The sequence below is a fragment of the Malaclemys terrapin genome, chromosome 9 (genome assembly GCF_027887155.1).
Source record: "Malaclemys terrapin pileata isolate rMalTer1 chromosome 9, rMalTer1.hap1, whole genome shotgun sequence".
Taxonomy (NCBI): Eukaryota; Metazoa; Chordata; order Testudines; family Emydidae; genus Malaclemys; species Malaclemys terrapin.
This window is the reverse complement of record NC_071513.1, coordinates 65775768-65799323: the sequence shown is the minus strand read 5'-3', so window position 1 is coordinate 65799323 and position 23556 is coordinate 65775768. Positions and strand designations below refer to the sequence as shown.

At 41.4% G+C, this 23556-nt stretch overlaps 1 protein-coding gene across 1 annotated transcript; it reads right to left on the bottom strand.

Annotated features, from left to right (window-relative positions):
• Positions 1–2405: 2405 nt before the first annotated feature.
• On the bottom strand, positions 2406–11312 carry TRIM42 (tripartite motif containing 42). Its single transcript, XM_054038777.1, has 5 exons — positions 10957–11312; positions 8483–9189; positions 6144–6976; positions 5207–5434; positions 2406–2486 (listed from the first exon to the last, which is right to left on the bottom strand). The coding sequence occupies exons 1-5, from the start codon at positions 11310–11312 to the stop codon at positions 2406–2408; spliced, it is 2205 nt and encodes a 734-aa protein (XP_053894752.1).
• Positions 11313–23556: the final 12244 nt, after the last annotated feature.

The window sequence follows — 23556 nt, the reverse complement described above, 5'->3', positions numbered from 1 at the left end:
GCAGTACAAAAAACTCAATCTACTTCTGACATTGAATTAGTATGATCTTTACTTTTTTTCCTCTCCTTACAAAGATCGCTTTTGAAATTATTTTTTCGGGACCTTTCTTCTGTGAATCCTAAGAGAGTATGTGGTCTATGCCTTTCACAACATATTATGCACACACAGCAGAAGCAAAATAATGTAACAGGACTAAAACAAGTATTTTTTGTTAAATATCCATTGGCTTTCAACCCTCTGTAATGGGAACATGCATGTTATTACCAAATTGTTATATTTCAATTCAGTTGTTCAGTACACCCTGGGTTCTGCTACGTGGACTTGAAAAGGGAGTGAAGCTTTGTACGTAAAATTTACTACTACTTCTTCTTTTTTATAAAGACATTTTAAAAATATAAAGAGGAGCGTCCAAGAAGTTTGGTGCCTGGAGAAGAATAGATGCAGATAATCACTAGGGTGGCAGGAACCCAGGAAGTCATATGCCACTGGAGAGGGTAACAAGTAATATCAGTACTGCAGGCGATGGATGCTTAAAGGGTTGTAACTAAAGGAAGGATAGTTATGTTTTAGTATCGGGGGGGGGGGGAGGAGAGGGGAGAATGAATAATAGTCTTCAGTGGTCCAGTGAGGGACCATATTTAACACCTCAACTACTCCCTTTGACTTCAAAGCCTGCTTCAAGGAGGGCTGTATGAATAAGAAAAACCTGTTTTGGCACCTTGTCTTAATATACGTTACAGAATATAATGACCTGATTTATGTAGGCCAAAAGTGATAAAGAATACATTCTTACTTTTTATAGTCCTGTAGCCTATATTTTCTAGAGTAATTAGGGATTTTAGAGGCTCAATTTTTTGGATGTACATCCTGAAACATCTCTGAGGGCGGGTGCTCAGCACTCCTGAAAATCAGGCCCCAGTAAGATGTTTTGTGGTGAACACCCAAAAGCAGAGGCACTCAAAATTACTAGTCTCTTTTGAAAATGTAAATGTTTGCAAGTAGTATCTCTAGACGTTGTCCACGTTGAAATGATCTATCAGAAAGGGGATGAGCCCAGATCATGTACATTACATTAAGTATCACTAATGGTTTAGTGACTGGCAAAAAGGATGAGAAGTTGGAGCTCCTGGGGTCAATTTTTGGCTTTGCCACTGACCATATGTGACCTTTGCAGATACTTGCCCATGGTCTGCAGCTCAGTTTATACATCTGTAAAGTGGGTATAGTATTACTATCTTACTGTAATGAAGTGAAGCTAGTGAAAGCTTCAGTGTATTTGACTCTGATGAAAGGTGCAATAGAAATACAAAATATTAACCATACATACAAATAAGTTATTGTTTGCCTTAAGGTAAAGCCAGACAGTTGCATGGAATGAAATAGACATAGTAGATACCTAGGAGCTGTGTGCCTGTGTGGTGAATGACATTTTTTACTCCAGTGCTGTAACTTGCTGTTAATTGGTGTCGTTTCTCTTCCTGCTGGTATTTACCAGGAGTTACTATTTTTTTCAACAATATACAAGATGCCTGTCTTTTGTGACCTTCATGTAAAGGACCTTCAGGTAAAGTGAGCATGATCCTCAGCATGTGACAGAAGTGCAGGACATAAGAGGGGGAGGGATAGGTCAGTAGTTTGAGCATTAGCCTGCTAAACCCAGGGTTGTGAGTTCAATCCTTGTGGGGGCCATTTAAGGAACTGGGGTAAGAATCTGTCTGGGGGTTGGACTAAATGACTTCCTGAGGTCCCTTCCAACCCTGATATTCTATGAAAAAATTCCCCTTTGTCCCAGCTTTTGTTACTAGGGTTGAGTACCTTTGTGGTCATGCGCTCCTACATTCATTAATACTAACCCTATGCAACCTATCACCTTGCACCTAACACTCTCACTCTGCACTGTGCAGGATTAAGGTCCAGGAATAGCATCAGCAGGGTGAGATATGAACTCCTGGCACAAATCACAGATATTTGTAGAGTGGGCTTTATGAGGTGCATTAATACCATGTAAAATGTGTTGCTATATAAACAAGTTCAGAATTGGCCTCTTAGGAAGTAATAATCAAAGTATTAACTTAGCAGATTCCTGCAATGAAAATGAAGACATCAGTCTGTATTACTTTTTCTTTAAAGGTGCTAAGCACCACAGAGCTGGCTTCTGAGATTTGCACTTTATATTTTCATGTAGAGCACAACATTTTCCTCATGTTTTGGTGATATTTCTAGACTAAAGACGGCAAAAGACAATGCTGAGATATTTATTTATTAGATGGATATGTTATTTTGAAGAGTTTATTTTCAGATCTTAGGCTGCATGCTAGCTTCAGTCAAAAATATAATCAATTTTTTCAGACCTTTTCTTTAAAAACAAAACAAAACATACTGTCTTGTTTCTTTGAAGCTTAGAGCTATTTATAGAAAGCAGACTGAATACTCCGCAGCAAGCCCCATCTGCCTCTGGCTTTCCCATGCCCATCCGGAGTAACTACCTGGAATTGGAAAAAATAAGACAAATTCAGAGTTAGGAATATTTTAAAATACATACAATTTTCAGTGACTTGGTATCTCAGATGTTAACTGATAGAGTAATAGAGTTTTTCAAAATGCGGTCTACATTTTCAATGGAGCTCAGGGTCAGATTTTCAAGTACTCAGCTTCCACAATAGAGGGTAGATTTTCTGAACGGCCCAGCTACCACTTATGGCCAGATTTTCAAAAAAACCCATTTTGAGCTCTTTTGAAAAATCTAGTCACTTACTTTGCTGCCTAAATGGAAGCTGAGCTCTTTTGAAAATCTGGCCCTTAGGGGAAGTAGAAAGTAAGCAAAAGCCATGATCACCAGATGGCTGCTGTTTGGTGTTCTGTGTACAATGTAATGATTTTTGAAATGTACATAGCACCAGCAGTGCTAGTAGCAGGTCAGCTAGGGAGAGATTTTTAAAAGCCCCTGGGCCCAGTTCCCCAAAGATATTTAGGCACCCATTGTCTACTGAAGTCAATGGGAGTTAGGTACCCAAATGCCTTTGAGGATCTGGGCCCCATGGCATTTTGGAGCACAAATCCCATTGAAAGTCATTGAGACTTGTGATCCTAAATTCCTGAGTGCTTTTGAAAAGCTCCTCCCTAGTTTTTCGTGGACAAGTGTTCAATCACAAAAAATGCTATCAGAACTCAAACGAATTAGTTTCCAAGTTGGCTGTCTCATCAGACAGGTTTAAAAATGGGCATGGCAATTGAACTTCATCCCTAGAAGCAGACTTGCCAGAACGGGGTGGAATCACATCTGCAGCCTTTCTTACCACTGGCTGCATTGCAGTTGTTCTGCTCACAGAGCAAACTTAATTTTCATCGTTAACCTGGGAACTTTCTCAAGGACTAAAATAACGTAAAGAAGCCACATTTCTAATTAAGGACTGGACTGGGCAATTAAAGCACAGCTGTGATTGGGGGCAATACAGAGTGATCCCGCCCCATGGTTCCTAATGTGCAGGGGTAGTTAGGCTGACCAGATAGCAAGTGTGAGAAATCGGGATGGGGGTGGGGGGGTAATAGGAGCCTATATAAGAAAAAGCCCCAAATATCAGGACTGTCCCTATAAAATCAGAACATCTGGTCACCCTAGGGGTAGTATGCAGTCTGTGCCATTCTTCAGGACCCCCAGTGTGCCCAACCTGCCCCATAGGCTTGAGGTGTGAGATGAGTGCCTCACCTCTGGGACAATGTGCTTCCCAGAAGGGGTATCTGAAAGGAGCAGATCCCGTGCTCCTACAGCTTAGACTTAGAAACTGTGATTGTCTGTGACTCTTGTGTGGGTATAGAGCCTGGGACAATCTGGTCCTGATATAATATGTTTGATCAATTTCTTTTGGATAATTGGATATGTCAGAAAATATTGTATTGTTTTGTATAAATAAAACATCTTACATTCTCACGGTGCATTTACATTAAATGTAACTCTTCTGAAGTTTCCATGCAGCTGGTAAAGTAAAATATTCTGATTTTATGCAAAAAGAATGGCAGTAAGTTATTTTTAAAAGATCTATAAATGTCTGTCAAACATGCTTTCTCATTTTCATTTGCCATGGAACTCTTTGCTTATGTAAATTACAGCAGATGTTAAGCAAATCTGTGTTTCTCTGGAATATTAATACAACTCTGCTGCCTGTAGAAAGAACTGTTTTCAAAAGAAAAATCAATATAGTACTCCAGTGTGTCAGATAAAAAAGAAAATACTGTGCTGAATATGTTAAGTATGGGAAGTAGAGCTGTCCTGGTGGCCCATAGGTAGTGTTATCATTAGCACTCACCTAGTGAATTATCTGAGTGCCATTTCAAAGCTAGACTCTTACTAAATCCAGGTGACAAGGGACTAGGAGCCTTGGAGGGATAAAACTCAGTGTAAAGTGAAACCGGGAAGAGAGAAGTGAGATTGTTCTGCATGGAAGTACAGAGTGAAATCCATCCTTTCACAGAGAACTTATGCAAAGGGCTATGTATTGAAGTCCCACATAAACCCTTTATTGGGACTCAAATGGTGCATAGAGCATTTTACTGGCTCTCTGCACTGGGATGATTTGCTCTTGTATGTATAATGGTTCCAAGTGGGGAAAAAATGGACTAAATATATGTTTTTGGCCAAGATTTAGAACACGGAGGTGATATCAGTGTGTGATGCTGGGTGTGCAGCACTTGTGATAATTAGGTGTTTATTTTTGAAAATCTTGCTTTTGTTTAATTTTTTTCTTTAAAACCATAATAAGAGAGGCATTTGACAAGGGTGCTGAGGGACATTCTGAAACTTCCTCTTCCACTCCAGGTCTGTCTAATTCTCTTTGATTGTAAACGCTTTGGGGACAGGGACAATATCTCTCTGTGTGGCCATACAGCATGTAGGACACTGGGCCCTTAGTCACTGTGATAATTTAAATATATTATATACTTGAATGAAGGTTGTAACCATGATGCAGCTCTACTGTTGGGAAAGACAGAAACACTCTAATGATAGCAAATTTGGATGGGAAAAGATAATCTGTGGAAAAACCCAGTACCTCTCAGGATTGTGGGCTAGTATGCTAAATCACTTGCCTGAGACAGCACCAGATGGCATGTATTCTTGTTCATGTGTAGAGACAAAGAAGAATTGGAACTGCATATAGGAGGATGGAAAGGCAAAATAACTACAGAAAGAGGGACAGAGATTCTACTGTACCTTACAAATGTCACTCCATTGACCTGGACCATTTATATTGATGGCACGAACTTTAAAGAGATATTCTGTGTTGGGATCCAGATTATGTATCTCAAGGTTCTGATGCTTTATCCCATGCAATTCTCCAGCTAATTGTGTCTGGACAATGTTATCAGGACTAACAGAAACAACTTCATAGAACTCTACATCAAAGAATTCCACGTCTTCTGTGGGACATGTCCAGTAAATCTGTGGAGAAAAAAGATCTACATTGTCCAACTATATGTTTTTGTTTTATTTTCTTACATTTTCATTTCAATTTTTTTGGAAACAGGCCAGTATGTTTTTTTCTCTTAGTTGTTACTGCTGTTTCTGCATCTAAAAATTGAAACATGCCTAACAAAGCATGTAATAAGTGAAAGGCAATGACAATTGGTATCACATTTTGAAAGATGGTAAGTACCTTCTGGGACGTTCAGAGCACACTCATCCCTCACACTGAAATTGATGTCTGGTGTAAGCATTTAGCACTTTCTATGACTTATTTGGCATCTCATCTAACTGGGCTTCTAATAGGCGCTGAGAGACGATTAATATATCAAACATAAACAAATAAAATAAAACAATTAAAAAAACCACTCAAATAGGACCCAATTCTGAGATATGCTGAGCAAAAAATAACTTGATTTTATATGAGCCACAACATACAATGCCCTATTATGCCAGCATTTAATGTTAAAATACATCTACTTCCTTTGTACTGGAACTTTCATATAGTAAGTACCCATAATGGCCCTATTGATTACAATGAGTTCAGTGTCTCATTTATTATCTCACAATGAACTTTATCAGCATTACTCATTCACAAAATAAATGTTTTAAGCTATATTAAAATGAAAACCAATTTGGCTAAACCAGGACCTAGTCTACATACATTTTTTATATTTATAAGTCTTACTTTTGCCGCCCTTGGATATACAAGAGTCTGGTAGATGATAACTAAGCCTGGAACCATAGATGATCCATTGTCAAATGGTTCTGGATTGTGACTGATACTGTAGCTTTGATGGTTTCTTTCTTTTCTTGGAACTTGAGTAGATGCATCCCAAAATGCAAAGATTTCATTATGCTCTTTACGATGAGGGGGAGGTGTGGAATTTGGTCTTCCACACATTTCTTTCCTCATCACACTTGATTCATACTGTGAATTTAAGGTTGATAAAGATGGACTTCGGAGCACAGTTGGATGTTTCTCTGCATGGGTACTGGAAATTTTCCTTGGAACCATTATGTCTGAATTACAGGGATAAGGAGCTTTGTTTGCTTTATCAGCTGATTGCTTCTCTCTAACAGGTGATTGGAAAAGGTCATGCAAGTTGGCTGAAAGCTCTTCAAAGTTGAGTTTAAGGTTCTGAATAGGGTCTTCCCTGAGTCGTGCGCTGGGCTGATAAATATTAGTAATTGCATCTTCTATTTCATTTATCAAAAAGTTTGCAGACTGCAGAAATGCAATCTGGTTTTCCTCCTTCAAAGCCTCCTTAGAATATTGAATAAGGCTATCCATTTGAGAGATTTTTATGGATGTGTGTGACACATACTCCATAATTCCCTTCTCTTTTTTAAGTTCAATGTTCTCAAGCAATTCCATCATCTCCTTCTCTTGTTCACGGAGAATGTTCCGTAATTTGAGGAATCCATTTCTGATCTCCTTCCTTTTAGTTTCTTTGTAGGTCTTAAAATTGTTCTTTAGCAAAAGGATTTCCATTAGGTCATTATCAACCCCATATCGGACTGTAAAACAAAATCAAGCCAATAATTTCAACATCACATTGAAATGTTGTGTAGCAGTTAGCAGGACTCAAACTGGCCTAGTATAGCATAGAGGGACTTCAGGATTGGTAGAATATAAGACAAGGAATCAGAATTCTGATGCTCTACTCAGTTGTGCCACTGCTTGCTAAGTGTCCTTGTAGTAATTATTAATTACATTTCAAATTTGAATGGATAAAGTTAGGAACCTTAATAGATGTGACCTAATTTTGAGAGATGCCAGAGCTCGGCACTTCTGAAAATTAGGTGGCCACTTCTTTAGATGACAAAGTGGGGATTTAGATGCATAAATTTACATATCCAAATTCAAAAAAATTGGCCTCATCCTCTTAGTGCCTCAATTTGGTCTTCTGTAAAATAGATCAGATAATGCTTACGTACCTCACATGGGATATTTTCAAGCTTAATTTATGAGTGATCATAAAGCCCAGAGTAATCTTTGTGAAATTTACCATGTTAATGCAAAGTATTACTTATTATGAAAACTGTACTAGCAAATAGCAGCAATTATTTGAGTTTCTTGTTTTATTTTTTATTCTGTCCCTCTGTCTTTTCAAAGGTTGTTATAGGGATTTAGCCATGCCACTCCTATTTAATTTAGAATCTGGTGCCAGGGTAATATCCTGGTTAAAAAGTTTATACACATAAATTCACTTGTAAGCTGGAGGGAAAAGTGGAGGACAGGATTCTGGGAAGGGTCAGATGGGAGAAACAATAACTAGGAGGAAGAGGCATACAGTATCTGGTTTTAAAGTGGGGAGCATTGGGCAGGCAAAGGAAAGGGAGGAATGTCTGAGATGCAGGGTACCTGATGAGGGGTGCTAAGGGATAATGAGGTGGATGGAGGGTAATGCAAGGAAATGTGGGGAGGTGGGAAATCCATAAATTCTTATTTCTTTTAAACTGTAAGGGTCAATTTCTGGCCCATACTATAAGCCCTTTGTGGTACTTTGGCAGTGTAAAGTGACTGTAAAGATGCCACAACTGTACAGCTGAAGAGTCCCGCCGTGTGAGGGAATATCTGACTTGGCTGTCTCTAGACCACGCCAGGACAGAAGGCACATCTGGGGGAGAAAGCACAGCCATAGTGCTGTGGAACTCCAGTAAATCCTGAGTGGTAAAGCACCCAGGCATGACTTGTTAATGACTGCAGCAGTGAAGCCTTGTGTTAATAGATTTCATATCTGTCACAGAACAACCTTGCAATGGCTGTCATGTGTTAATGTGCTTTAAACCTGTGTATATCTATCTATCGACACACATTTTCAACAACAACTATTTTAATGAAGTTCTTTGCAAATTTTCTATCTATCGATTAAAATAGTTGTTGTTGAAAATGTGTTTCAGGGGAGTCCAGCTGAAACAATATTACCCCTTCTATACAAAAATCACACACCCAGTTAAATTGTGACAAACAGCAGAGTTTTTAAAAACAGCACAAACACACAGAAAAACTGAAATAGGAACCTTTTTTAAACTTGGCAATAGCACTGAAGAGTGAAGCAGCCTCATTTGAACATGCCACCGGCAAGGGTAGTGTCTCATGATCGTTGTGCAGTGAGTCACTGCAGAACTCACAGATTAGCTCATGGTCATCTAGACAGTATTTAGAAAGGTTTGAGTTGGGATGGAGTAAACAACAGCATTCTCCTTGATCTTCTCGATAGGCTTTGGTAAATATGTGGTCTTGAGTAGTGGTCTCGCTGTGATATAACCTTAGACACTCGTTACAAAAATTCAGCCGGCATGTGAGACATCTCTTGGATGCCTTCTTTGTCTTCTCTTTGCAAACTTGACAATAGATTGGTGCTTGGGTTCTGTCAAATCTCCACCTCAGAAAGCCATGTCTGCGCATGTATCTCCTAGCCAGTTTGGCTCTCAGGTAATTCATCCTCAACTGAGTTTTATTAGTGTAGGGGAGGCAGTGTGCTTTGACACACACTGGGCATACAATGATGAAGAAAGTTTCAGTTACTTCAGCCTGGGCTTTGCTTTTACTTATGCATTTCTCACAAATGCAGTGGTTGCATGGCAGCATAAATGGGTAGAGATACAGTTGTTTACACAATGGACAAATGAGTTGGTCACGAAAAGCATGTCCTGATGCATCCCTCTCCAGAGTAATGATTGATGTGTTACTTTTACTTCCAAAGCTTGTCAAGGCAACTTTTGAACTGAAAACAAAAAAAATTTGGATACTCAATAAGAAACAGATTCTAATGTACACAATTCTTCTGTACAACTGCATCAATTTTTATTCTCCCACCTATTTTTTGTTCCATCTCTTTTTCTTATTTATATGCTTTGCCTGTTAAAATTACTATAATGGGTTATGATTCATGTTAACAGTAAAATAAACAGGTATCTTAACCACTGTATCTAACTATCCCTTGCCTTACAAGGGGAATCAAAATCCGCCATATAATGGACCCTTATTGACATTTCAAGGATCTTTGTGGACAAAAGTTTAAAAAGTGGCTGGTGATTTTGGGTGTCTCAATTTTTGCAGTGCCCAGCTTGGGATGCCTTAAAGGGGCCCGATTTTCAGAAAGTGCTCTGTAAATCTCTCTGCTCTGTAAGTGCTTTTGAAAATCTTGGTCAACGGTCTCTCCATGATAATTCCAATGAAGATGACATAAGCTCAAGTGGCTAACATAGTCACCAGAAACATGAGATAAAATTACTGCTTCCATAATACTGCCTTCACCACTACATTTCTTTGCTCCACTCTTGTTGCTGCTGTTTTCAATCCCATATCTTCACACACACACACACACTCCAAAACTGCTGCTGCTCCCCCCCTCAGTTGTTGCCCGTCCCCTCCCTGTATATAAGTTAATGTGTGTAATATCATAAACGAAATAGATTCTTCCCAGCACTGCCCTTGTTCCACCCACTTGTCTCTCCCACTTTCAGAGCCAGAGTTACATATTTTAAAAGCAAGAATCACTTATGGGTCATGTATCTCTGGAGATCAATTGGTTCTTCTCCACTCAGTCTAAATCTTTATCATCACTACCACTACTTTGGTCTGGCTAGTTTCTTAGAGCCCCAGGCATACCATTGCAGTCATTTCTTTTCACTGTCTGCTCTTCAGTTTAATCTACGTGTAGTACTGAAGTTTTTCCATTCCCTCCCCCCGCACACCAAGATCATTATCATCCCATCTTTCCACTCTTTTCAGAACATTTTTTGCAGTTGACTTTCAGTTTCCTCTACTCCCCTACCCTGACTACCATTTTCCATTAGTCTGTATTTTTCTCTTACATCTCACTTCACATTCCTCTTTATCAAACATGTCTCTTCTCATTGTACACTCCTCTTTCTTTCCTTTTCTCAGGCTTTCACTCAATTAGAGCTGGTGGGAATTTTTCAGTTAAACATTTTTTCACTAAAAAAATGTAAATTTGTCAAAACCCAAACTGTTCACAAATCAATGAATTTCCTGCCTTGAAAAAATGTCAAGAACAAAGTTTTGAAATTGTCAACATATTTCATTTTTATATTTTCTAAATGAAAAAATCCAGTTTCCTGGTTCATAATAACTTTGTTTTGAAATTTATGCTTACTGGGAGTTAAAAAAGAAAAGAAAAAGTCAACAGTAAAATGGAGCATTTTGAAATTATTGAAACAAAAACATTTCAATTGATCCAAACTAAGATAAATCTTCAGGGTCTGGGTTTTGTTTTGGGATTCACAAACACATTTTTAGATTGTTTTTTCTTTTTTAATTTTCCTCTTGATTCAGGCAGAGAAAAATTTTGCTGGACGGGAAAACTGTCCTTCCACTACCTCTGCTCTACTTTCCATGCCCAACTTGGTCATACTCAGAATAAGTGACAATTTTTGATTTGCCAAAAAAAAAAAAAAAAAGGCAGCATATCCATTGGAATGTAATATGTAAAAAAAGAATCAAAGAATCATTCTTTGAATGCACTTACTGACGTCTCCTTGTGGCTCTGGGAAGGTATGATGCATAGATGGTATTCCTGCAGCATCTGCTCTCATAATACTGACAGCTGGTGTTCTCATCAGTGGCACAGCAACAGCACTTGCAGTCTGGGTCATTTGAACAGGAGCAGCAGCACCAACGGCAATTTGGGTTCTCTGAACATGAGCAGTGACAACATTGGCAAGCTCTGCCTTCTGCATATGGGCAGGGGAAACAGTTGCAATTCCGCTCCTGAGTAAAAAGGAAACGCCAACATGAACAGCATTCTTCATCAGTCCTTTCCAGTGGCGGGCAGCAATGGCAGCCCGGGCAACATGGCCAACTTAGGCATAAAGTATTGGCCATCGCTCCACAAGACTTGGAAGATGGTTCACTGATCCTTTGAACCTTACCCAGTAGCACTTCTAAAACACATGAGACCAGTTTGATGACTCAGGCTTTGTGTTGGGATAAACGGTTCTCATTCCAGTTAGGAATAATGATGTCACAAGGAGCTATTTAACTAAGGACAATCATATTTGCATATGTAAGTGATGTGCTGATTACATCATGTATATGTCACAATTACTAAGATCTACCTTTGCTGTTACTTGTATTGGCACCCAATACAACTGTCTCTGAGCTTGCAGAAGTTACATCTTCTCCCAACAGCCAATGTCGCTTATGAATTTCCAACAGAAAATTCTCTAGTGTGTTGAAAATTTGGGAGCCACATGAAATAAATAAGAAAACAATATAAAATAAACACAAGTAATATTGCACAGGTTGTATCATTCATGCCCATATTTAGAGTCAGTAAAAGCCTATATTTTGAAACAATTTGCCTCAGAATTTTTAAGGTAGTTTTAGGGTGTCTTGCTGCACAATGTAGATCCAGCTTGCCACAGAGAACATGAGGATTTTCCACCAACCTTCTGAAAGGTATGAGAGAGAGAGAGAGAGAGGCATTTTATGAAGGCTTGTCTTTTCCAGGGCAGATAACCAGCCATTCTACCCCCACCCCACTCTCCAGAAATAAGGCAGGGTCTGGTCCTGTTTAACTTCCTTCTCCTCCAGTTTCTTCCCATCACTTTGGATGGTGATATAAAGGCTTTAGAAAGAGCAGAGGGGTATGCCATGCACTTTTCTATAATTTCAGCATCTGCCCTTTATATCTGCATGATACCCAGTCATTTCAGTGTCTCATATTGACAATTAGCATTCCTTTGCCTTCTATCGAGGAATAATCCCACAAACTTTTGATACCAAAAAGCAAGGGCAATGTGGTCCAGCCTATTAAAAAGTTTGATACAACAAAGCAAGGAGCTCTGGAACCAGCCAGCTTCAGTTATTACAATTTATTGCTTGCATTAAAGGCACCATCTAGAGGCCACATCCAAATATGGGGACCCATTATGCTGGCTGCTGTACATATACAAAACAAGAGACCCTGAAGACCTTACAGACTAAACAGAAAAACAGACAAAGTGTGGGAGAAAGGTAAAATACTGATATCTCCATTTTACAAATGGGGAATAGCAGGATTTTCAGAGTGATTAAGTGTTTTATCCAAGTTCATGCAGGAAGTCTGTGGCAGAGCAATAAATGAACCTAGGTCTCCTAAGTGCTGGCCCTGTGACCTCACCACAAGGCCATTCTGTTGTAGAAAACTTTTCCTTGCAAACTTTACAAAGCTGATGATTTTTTATCATGGTTCCCATCCTGAAATTTGGTTTCTTCTTTAGCTAGCCCCAAGCTCCTGGAAGGACTCTGCTACCACAGACAGACTCCCCAGGGAAGGTCTTCAGTTCTGTTCTACAGGATGACCATGAAAGCTGGTGTAACTCATATCCATTGAGGCTGCAGAAATTTTGTGATTTCACACAAATATTTAACAGATTGAACTACATATTTAATGAATATGCATTCTTGTTTACATAACCAGCAAAGGTCCTGATTACCAGACATTAAGACTGACATGACTATTCTGCTCTTAGGACCACAGGAATAGCTTTGCTCTTGAGAGGCTCCAGGTAATTATAGAGGCTCCTGAAGTCTCTGCCCCACCCTACTTTTCCTAAATGGATGGGGACCTATGGCTGGATCAGTGAGCTTGGTGAAACATGCTTTTGATACCGTATGATACCTATGATGCTGATGTCATTCACTGGCATGGGAAGGGAATTGTTGACTTTGCATTGCCAGCATCTCTCAGGAAATACAGAAAAATGTCAACCTCATCCCCCACAAACCCATGCCAGGGACCTTCTACATTCTTCCCAAGCTACAAAAACAAGGGAACCCTGGCCAAGGCACTCCTCTGGAAGGAATATCAGGACTCATAAAAACCATCCTCAAACCATTCAACACACAAAGGGACAGTTCCCTCCAGAACACATCTGACTTCCTCCAGAAACGCTGCAACATTAACAGCCTCCCTCAGAACACCATCCTTGCTACCATGGATGTCTCCTCCCTATACACCAGCATTCCTCACAATGACGGAATCCCTGCCTACCTCAAATATCTACAGGAAAATAGACAACACTCAGATGTCCACTCCAAACACATCCATTCCATCCTCACCCATAACAATTTTACATTCAACAACAAACACTTCCTCCAAACCATGGAAACAGCCATGGAGACTAGGATGGCTCCCCAGTATGCCAACCTTTTCATGGATTACCTTCAGAAAGAAAATGCACCACAAAATCAGTGATATACTTGAGATACATTTCATCCTCTAGACAGACAACCTAAACTTCATCATAGATTTCCACCACAACTGCAGCAACCATCACCCATCCATTAAACTATCTCTCTAAAACACTCCCACACTAGCATCACATTTCTGGACACCATGGTCAGCTTCAGCAGTGGAACCTGTTGACGTCACTAGGCATAGCTACCAGGTAACTCGGGGAAGTGGAAGGCCATAAGTGCCAATGAAACTCCTTTGCTCTGGGTCTAAGTGAGCCACAGTAACTCCATCTTGTGAACCTTAACCTACCTACATGCTGACAGCCTAAAAGCAGAATATGTAATGGTCAGCTTTTTAGCAGACAGCTGCAGTTTCGCTCACACTACAAAAGCAGTAGTGATAATGAGGGGAAAAGGGGGAGGGAAAGGCCTATTACGTAGAGCTTGCAAGGTCGAAGATAAGCATGCGGACGAGAACTTTTCTAATACGCCACAATGTAATGCCTGCTGTAACCGAGGGAGGGGTAAGGGAGGACAGAACAAAGGCTTATACAAACAGCTTGGAATATAAAATGGGACACTTGCTTGTATGTGCTACGCTTGATTTGAGACATGCTGGTCTCCTAGTGCCTATTCAGAGCTCTTGAATAAACTTGGTTTGCTTCTCCACCCTGGTGTGTCTATTGGTGCGATGCACACCAGGCAATGAACCCTGTTGTCGTCCCCCCCCCCCCCCCTCATGCCCTCTGGGCCGGCAACAAACCCTACAACCATCTCTACACAAGGAACCCACAGATCACCACACCTACCTTCACGGATCCAGTAACCACCCAAAACAGACCAAGAAATCTATCTACAGCCCAGCACACAGATACCACAGAATATACTTCAAAGAGAATCTGGGATAACACAAAACCACCTTCACCAAACAAGGGCCTGGTCCCCACTAAGCCCCCACTTCGGATTAAGGTACGCAAATTCAGCTACGTTAATAACGTAGCTGAATTCGAAGTACCTTAGTCCGAATTTACCGCGGGTCCAGACGCGGCAGGAAGGCTCCCCCGTCGATGCCGCGTACTCCTCTCGGCGAGCTGGAGTACCGGTGTCGACGGCGAGCACTTCCGGGATCGATTTATCGCGTCTTAACCAGACGCAGTAAATCGATCCCAGAACATCGATTGCCTGCCGCCGGACCCTCCGGTAAGTGAAGACGTACTCAAGGACACTCCACCAGACAAGTAGATCATATCATGGAACAGGCCATCCAAATACTCAGAATCTGCATCTATACAGAAATAACCATACACCCCTAATTAGCACCTACCCCCCAACAGTGGAATCCATATTAAACTATTACAATCCATACTAGATGGGGACCACATCCTGAAAATCTTCTTTTCTGAACCCCCTCTTCTGGCCTTCAAACAACCCCCCAATCTCATCATCAGAAGCAAGCTCCCCACAGACCAAGACCTGGCAATTCAAAGCTGCACCAGACCCTGCCAGAATAACAGATGCAAAGCCTGTAGCTATAGCTCCACTGCTCCAACACCTCTCACAACACATCTTTCAAGATCTGTGGTCCTACACACGCCTATCACAACAAGTGGTGTACTTCATCCAGTGCACTAAATGCCTCAAGAAGTATGTGGGCAAAACAATCGTTCCACTCTCGAATGAACTGAAACAGAAAAATGCTAAAAGACAAAAACACCATATCACCTGTGGGTGAACTCTTTTCACAAAGCAATCACTCTATAACTGACTTCTCAGTCCTCATCCTCAAAGGAAGCCTTCAAAGGATGGTTTTGCTAGACAACTAAAAATCATGAACTGAATAGGGACACTAAATTTATGGCTTATTACAACAATCTGTAACCCACTCAACTCCCCTTCTCTAGCCTTTCCCGCCATGACTGAAGTGGTGTTAACTGGCCACTTCACCTTGAATGGTCCTTTGAAATGTAACTACTTGTGCTAAACAATATGTTTCAACTTGTATTTAACTGTGACATGCTGAGTACATTTCCCAGACCTGAAAAAGAGCTCTGTGTAAGCTCGAAAGCTTGTCTATGTCACCAACAGATGTTGGTCAAATAAAAGACCCACCTTGTCTCTCTAGGTAAATATAACAGTTACCATTAAACAATCAATAGTGTCCAACAATTACCACAGAGAGACAGCTGAGAGAGTGCAGTCTTTTTCCTTTACTTGAAAGTGAAGACAACAGTAAGAACAGTATAGTATCTGTTGGTGATGTTGATTTTTAATGGCAACCACTGTAGATAATTAAGAGTTTCTTTAACATGCAGAATATTCATCAGCTTGGATTAATGGGCTAATGAATAATTTGGGAGTAATTAAGACAGGAGTCTTGACAAAGTTTATTATTATGGCTACTGTGTAGTCATTATAGGCTATTTGCTTAAAGCCTACTCTACTTAAAGATTTTTCTAATTCACTGAACCATAACCCAATAGACCATAATGGTGCATACTTATGGGAGGCCATTTACATGATGGACCATAATAGGTCCTATGGAATGATTATGGTCTATTGTGTCAATCGATTTTCATGAATAAGCCCTAAGTCAGCTGCTAAAAATAATAATTCTAGACTGTGGGGAGGGGTGAGAAGAATGGTGTTACAAATACTTTGAACCCTCAGTAGCTGCTGGTTTTCACATTTTGTTTTCCCAGCTTACTTGAAAGCAATATTTTATATTATTGTGATATTTAATCTTAAAAAAGCCACTTGAGTTACATGGGCTGTGGAAAATAGTTATTACAGTACTAAATTCTGCTTTTTTTTTTGCACTCCTAAAATGAAGATATTCCTAGGTAATTAAAAAAGGCGGGGGGGATGCAGCTCCTAGGCTTGTATGCCAAGTTTCAGATCAAAGCAAAATTTTATACCCAAGTTTTGAGTGCCCCAACCACCTCCCTGACACCCATGTCAGCACTTTCCAGTCTGTACATAACAGACTGGACTTTTAAGATCTTCTTCCTTGCACGTCACTCTGACCAAGACTCCCCTTTCTTTGGGCCTCCCCACTACTAGATATTCCTTCCCTAATGCACTTCAAGCTTCTCATCTTTACATTCTTTGCATCTTTGATGACCATATGGTGAGCCCTGTCTATCTTCCCTTGTCTTTTACTGTTCTACTTTGAATGCCACCCTCTCCAGCACTCTCATTTTGATGCAGGCTCCAAAATCATTTAATTTTCTTCTACCCTAGACCCTGCATTTGGACAATACTTCCTAAGATCTTTGTTTGGATATACAGCCAGTAGGGCTGGCTCTAGGTTTTTTGCCGCCCCAAGCAAAAACAATTTTGGCTGCCCCCCGTCTCAGCCCTGGGCTCCTCGCCGCACCCCCCTACCCTCCCACACATACACCTCCTGCCACCCCAGCCCTGGGCTCACCCCCCGCACCTGCACCCTCCTTCCGCTGCAGCCCTGGGTCACTGGTAACTCGCTCCCACGGCAGGTCATTCAGCAGGAATTTTAGATGTGCACAGAACACAGACAGGATTGGTTCCTATATGGTTACAGAACTGCAGTAAAGTGGAACAATTTTCAGCTTGTGTGATTGGAGGATATCTGGATGCATATTATAAGACTGTCCTACATAAATGAGGAAAAGTTGAGGTGCCTTTATTATTCTTTTGTTCCACTCTTTGTTTCTATGGGGAATTTGCCAATGCAATATCACTGTCTTCCTTTTACACAAACAAACAAACAAAAAGGCAATGGCTGTTGAAAATAGCAATTCCAGTCCTAATAACCACTGGGAAGCATTTCTTGCTCAATTTTATCCTACTTTTTCTACAGCAAGTTACAGTGGATCCATATATTTGATTTGGGAGAAATGAAGTAACAGCTGCCCAAACTGAGCTTGAGCACGCCTGAATGCTGAGGTGTTCAAATCTGGAAGGCAGGTGCTGGGGGTTGTGGCTCCGCAGGGGAGCATAGAAGCATGTATGCAGCAGTGTGTCTGGTGCTGCATGAAGCCAGACATGCTGGTCTGAGTGGCATGGTAGGGGGGCTGGGGGGTTGGAGAAGGGATAGGAGGTTCCGGGGGGGGCAGTCAAGGGACAGGGAGAAGGGGGGGTTGGATGGGTCAGGGGTTTGGGGGGGCAATTAGGGGACAGGCAGCAGTTGGATAGGCATGGGAGTCCCAGGGGTTTGTCGGGGACAGGTAGGGGGTGGGGTCCTAGAGGGGAAGTTGGGGGGGGTCTCAGGAAGGGGGAAGTTGGGGACAAGGACCAGTGGGGCTTAGATAGGGGGTGGGGTCCTGGGGGGCAGTTGGGGCAAGGGTCCCGGGAGGGGGTGATCAGGGGACAGGGAGCAGGGGGGTTGGATGGGTTGAGGTTTCTGTGGGAGGCAGTCGGAGGGAGTGGATGGGGGCAGGGTGGGGCTACCCTACCTCCCTGTGGAGTGTCCTATTTCTTGAATGTTAAAATATGGAATCCCTACTCACAGTGCAGCTCTCCATTCACAGTAGGCTACAGCATGAGGTCTCAGCTTCCTCCCTCCCGCCCCCTCTTTCCTGTTGGTAGTGGCCAAGGGAATTCTGGGAAATGTAGTTCTTTGCCTGCTCCAGGGCTGGCTCTATAGGCAGGGAGCTAACCAAGGAACTACAGTTCCCAGGGCCCCCTCTTGGTTCTCAGCTCCCATGCTGGATTCCTGCCACCCCTGCAAATGGGCTGCCCCAAGCACGTACTTGCTTTGCTGGTGCCTAGAGCCGCCCCTGACAGCCAGTTCTGCTAAGACTGGCCCATTTTTGATTAACATGTTTGTTCACCTCTAGCAGATACTGAATGATCAAATCATTCTGGCTGCCAGAGGAACTCAATTAGAGGCAACAACTGCAGCCAGGCTGACAGAATTTTAGCAGTGTTTCCAGCAATGTTTCTTTTTTTCTGTTCTGACTTGGCCCAGCTGCCACTTATATCACATGGCATGGCAGACAGGCTGTAGTTTTGTTGGTTTCAAACACTAATAGGTCCAATCCTGCAAGATGCTGAACACATCACAGATTAAGGACTTGCAAGGCGGTTTGTGTGTCTGTGTTATTTAGCTATTGCCCCAGTCAAGCAAAAAGAAGAAATAATAATATAAAGGTTGAGAAAACAGAATAATGCAAGAATAGAATTTCAATTTAATTTAAACTAAATGAATTAGGAATAACCATTCAGTCTTCATTAGCTATCAATTGGTTTATTTTAATTTGATGTTTTCCACACACTGATTCATCTTGTTCATTCCCCCCTCCACACACAAACACCACCACCACTTTTAAGAGTGTTGTTTTTTTTCTTCCTCCCCAAACATCTCATTGATATTTACAGATGTAGGAAAAGAGGCTGACTGAAATGCACACATTATCCAGGGCTTTTCACATGACCAGTATGTATACTGACATCAGATGAACTCAGATGAATAATATGTTATTCATGGGGGTGCCTGCTGTTTCCATGTTTACACAGCTTAGACTAAGCAAAGCACACAAAATAAAGAGGGGAAAAATACTGAAAATAACTCAGAATTGCTTTTGATTTTAGCCTGGATTACTTATCCAGGTGTCTATAATTGGCACCACTCCATTGTCCTTCTCCATGCCTGTGCAGTGCATCAGAGTATGTAAGTGTTGGTACCGTGCACCTAAATTTTGACTTTCTGGTATTTGCTCAATGGATGTTCCACTTATATGTTACGGCAAGGAGGCAACACTAAGCCCACAACCATTCCTACTTCCAATGCCCCACTGTGGGTTTTACATAGTGTAGAAAGGCAACCCAGCACTGGTGTTCCACACCTGGGCAAATTTCCCTAATAGGCCCCAGTTTGTTATCCTTTGTCGCCACTACCAAGTCTCACAGTCCGTGCAGTTCAATAGGGTTGGCTATTTCCATATGACTCTCAGCATTTTTACAGTTAATGAGATGCTTTCCCTGGCCGGTGGTGGTAGGGTGTTAGACACTTCAGTGTCCTTGGGGTGTGGGACATTTGCCCTTCTTGTTTCAATGTTCATCTTATCACCATTTTAACATGTTTTGTCTAATGTTGTAATATATGTTTTAGCTTAGCAGCAGGGAAAGCTGGGGTGGGGCATGTCTGGAAATGCTGTATATGTGCATGTGACCATCACAAGGCACATGAGTAACTTAGGCGATATGGACAAGGGGGGAGGGTATTCAGAACTTCTCTTTGGGGTGGAGAGGTGACAGACTTTGAACACAGAGAAAGGTTCATCTGCCCGCAACTGGTACATCTTGCTGGTAGCAGGGAGTGAGATTGTTTACTTTACTTGCTGTACTGTAGCCTACAATCACATATTTGGATTCTATTGTAGTTTTCAATAAATGGTTAAATCCACCTGGTCTCTGGAACCTAACTGAATTGCTGTAGTGGGAAGGGCAGTTCATAACAATTGGTGCCCCCTGTGAGGACCAGTGGATCTTGCTAGATTTGAGAGCAATCTGCAGGCTGCTCAAGCCTCCATCTTGATCTCCTTAGTAACAATGGCCATGGTCACTAATGAAAAGGAGGCATTGTCAGAAAAATGCCAATAACCTGGGCAAAAAACAGGGGAATTAGAGAAAGAATTGGAAGATGCTTTATCTGCCCTTCAAGCTGTAATGCAGGAGAACCAGGAATGGAAAAGGGCAGCCTCCCATGATCACTGCAAGTGAATCATTGCTAAATCACAAGCCCAGTTACAAGTGAGGCAGGATAAGATGGGTGCGATTACAGGTTGCTGTGCAACTCAGTACTCACCCTTTTCCTCAGAGGAAGCGCTTGATGAAGGAGATTTATATCCTCCATATTAGTGTGGTTTATGGCCTCATGATCCAGATCAGGGAGATACTCACCCTAATCCTATGTCCCTTCTCACTAGAACCCATTGCATCAGGCGGAGGCCTGCCAAGGGAGGCAATCAAAATGGCAATTGCAAAGAAGTGGTAAATGAAACCACAACCACTTCACTTTCCAACAAACAAATTTGAGCCATTGCTCAGTCCATGGGACCTTCAACAGGGGAAACCACCTGCAGCTGGATTCCATATTGGGAAAGGGAAGCTAAAGTAAATGGGTGGACAAATCAATATATTTATTTAGTGGTTGCAGCTTCATTGCCACCCAATCTCAAATCACCTATTCCCGCCAATATTATAGATAAGCACGTAGATGAGGAACCACAATCAAGAGAAGCTAAAAAGAATCTAGCTGCCGCACTCTTAGGGGAAAATCATTTATATCCTAGTGTATGATGCTATATGATTGAATATGGGCATTTATATATCATTGATATTACCACTGTTATACGATTGCAACCATTCTTATACAATGTTTGTCATGTAAGGTATCAATGGAAAAGTTGTAATCTGCTAGGTATGATAATCCTGTTTATATGCATGTATCCGCTTTGCATCTGAAGTTATGAATATGTATTTGTATCTCAAACATGTTTTGTTCTTGGGTGATACCACAGGATAGTTTAACATCCAGTCTAGCCAGCCTCTTGTTGCTGAACCATTAAAATGTTTGACGGGCCATTCAGGTGGTGATGGGCCATTAGGGGAAATCAGCTCAATAACGAATCTTCCTGTGGATGCCTCAGACAGCGTGGAGCCAATGGCTATCCCTGTGATTCAGCAAAACATGTAAAGACATGTGACGTGGACATCTGACCTAAGACGCCATCTTTGACAGTAACTTTCCATGCACGGGGACTATGGGCCTTGTTTGGGACTGTAACTTCCCATTCACATGGGAGAGGGTATAACGTGCAACTGGACTATCCCCATTTTGCCTCATTCCTGCTCCAGCTCTCTGGACTGTGGATTTACTACTAAAAGGAGTATTTTGAACTAGGGACTGAGGCCCTTCCAATCTTTTGGAAGTTACCAAAGAGACTTTTGCAAGCCAGCAGTCTATTCCATCATTGCTACAAACCTGATTTAAGGACCTTTCAATCATTTGTATATATATGTTCTTTTAACCATTTTAACTCTATTCTTTTCTTTTATTAATAAATTCTTAGTTTGTTTACTAATGATTGGCTGACAGCATGATATTTGGGTGAGATCTGAAATCTATATTAATCTAGGGGTAAGTGTCTGATTTTTCTGGATCAGTAGAACCTCAAGTATGGTGAAATGGGTTTTCAGTAACCTCTCACTGTACAAGACCAATTTTCTGATGGGAATCATGGGCTGGAATGCCGAAAGGGGACTGTGTTTTGGCTTCTTGTCAAGCAGTGTGGTACTGCAGAAGCTCTTTTGTCACTGGTTTTCTGAATCTAATTGTAGTATAAACCATCAGTTTTCAGGTGTGCCTACCTCGTTTCTTGCAGTCTGCCCTGAATGTGGCATTCTTCGTGTGGTCCATTCTAGGCAACCGGTCATACCTAGCATCATGAATATAAAACAAAGGGAACATGAGACCTCCTCAGGGTTTTGAAACCCACTTTTTTGGAGTGGAATGATTTAATCTTCCTGGGTGCCTCACTATGTGTAGGCATAGTGCATTAGGCTGCAGTAGCTGGGTAGCTGGGATGGGGGCGGGAGGGAGGGGCAGGGAGGGAGCAGAGAGGGGGCTGAGCTACCCTCAACACAGGGCTATGCCTGACTTTGGGTGCCCAACTTACAGGATATTAGTGTCTCACATTGCATGCCCAAAATGTGAGGCACCCCAAATTAGTAGTTACTTTTGAAAACTTGGTTACACGTGGCTCACCCTCAGCACCTGTGACAGAGCCAAGAATAGAACCAATGTCTTTTGCCAATAAAAAGGATCTTTTTTTTTTTACCCTGTCAATTTCACTAATACTTTACAATAGGCGTAGCAGTGTCTGTTACGTGGCTGCTCCCTGGCAATGAGCCCGCCTGGAAGATAGTTGGTTTTATTTCATTTGTTTTTTGCTTGCTTGCCAGTCCTGCTTGCTTCAGCACCTGATCGGGAGCCAGCCCTTTCAGCCTAATACCTGTGATGTGTCAGCCCCATTCAGCTTAACTCCCACCTGACAAAAATGTTTTGCTGGATCAGCTTCTGTTAAATGAGAGAGATTTGAAGTATTAAACCCTTCCAATTTCTTGCTCTGATAATATAAAATTGAAATTCAAGATGGCTCAGTTGCCAGTGAGGTGCATTGGAAATAGCCAGACCAAAGCTGGGCTCATGAGGAGAGGAAGGCTCCAGCTAAAGATTAGCAACTGGATAAAGCAAGAGAGCAAAAACCATATTGTGAACTTAAGGCTGCTTCATTGCCCTAAAGCTCCAGCAGGAGTTTCCTGCACTGAGCACCATACACCATTGAATAAATAAATAGGAGGAAAAAATAACATGGTTTTCTTTACTACTTTTTCCCTTATGGTTACAAGAGAGTGTAATTTGCCTCATTTAATGTACAACCACCCAGTTGCACTACCACACATATGGCAGTCATTCAGTTTGTCCTTTCCATCAATGTTAATTTCTGAATACTATGCAAATGCTAGAACTGGGGATAAGTATATGTGGAGTAATTTATTTGACAGTTATTGCAGTTACCTGCAGAATAGATTATACGCAGACAATGTTCAGCCAGCTTTAAAGGTGGTTGAATGATGCCAAAAATTAATTGTCAAATCATGGCATTATTTATCATGAAATAATATAATTGACAAATGAGTTTTACTTGCGTAATCATATGGTCATGATGCTGTGAAATCAGACTTTCAAAGTAATATACATGTGATTTATAAGTTTAAAAATATCATACAGAGAAACTGCCATACTGAATTTGATTGGATGGCCACTAAGTGCAATATCCTGTCTCTGACAGTGATCAGTACCATATGCTTCAGAGGAAGGTGTTGGAAACCCTGTAATAGAGAACCATTTAATAATTTGTCCATC

Coding starts and splice junctions, on each gene's coding strand:
- TRIM42 (XM_054038777.1), bottom strand. CDS start 11,312: ATGGCCAATACTTTATGCCTAAGTTGGCCATGTTGCCCGGGCTGCCAT. Junction 9,190..10,956: donor AGAGCCACAAGGAGACGTCA/GTAAGTGCATTC, acceptor TTTTGTTTTCAG/TTCAAAAGTTGCCTTGACAA. Junction 6,977..8,482: donor TATTGCCAAGTTTAAAAAAG/GTTCCTATTTCA, acceptor TTTGTTTTACAG/TCCGATATGGGGTTGATAAT.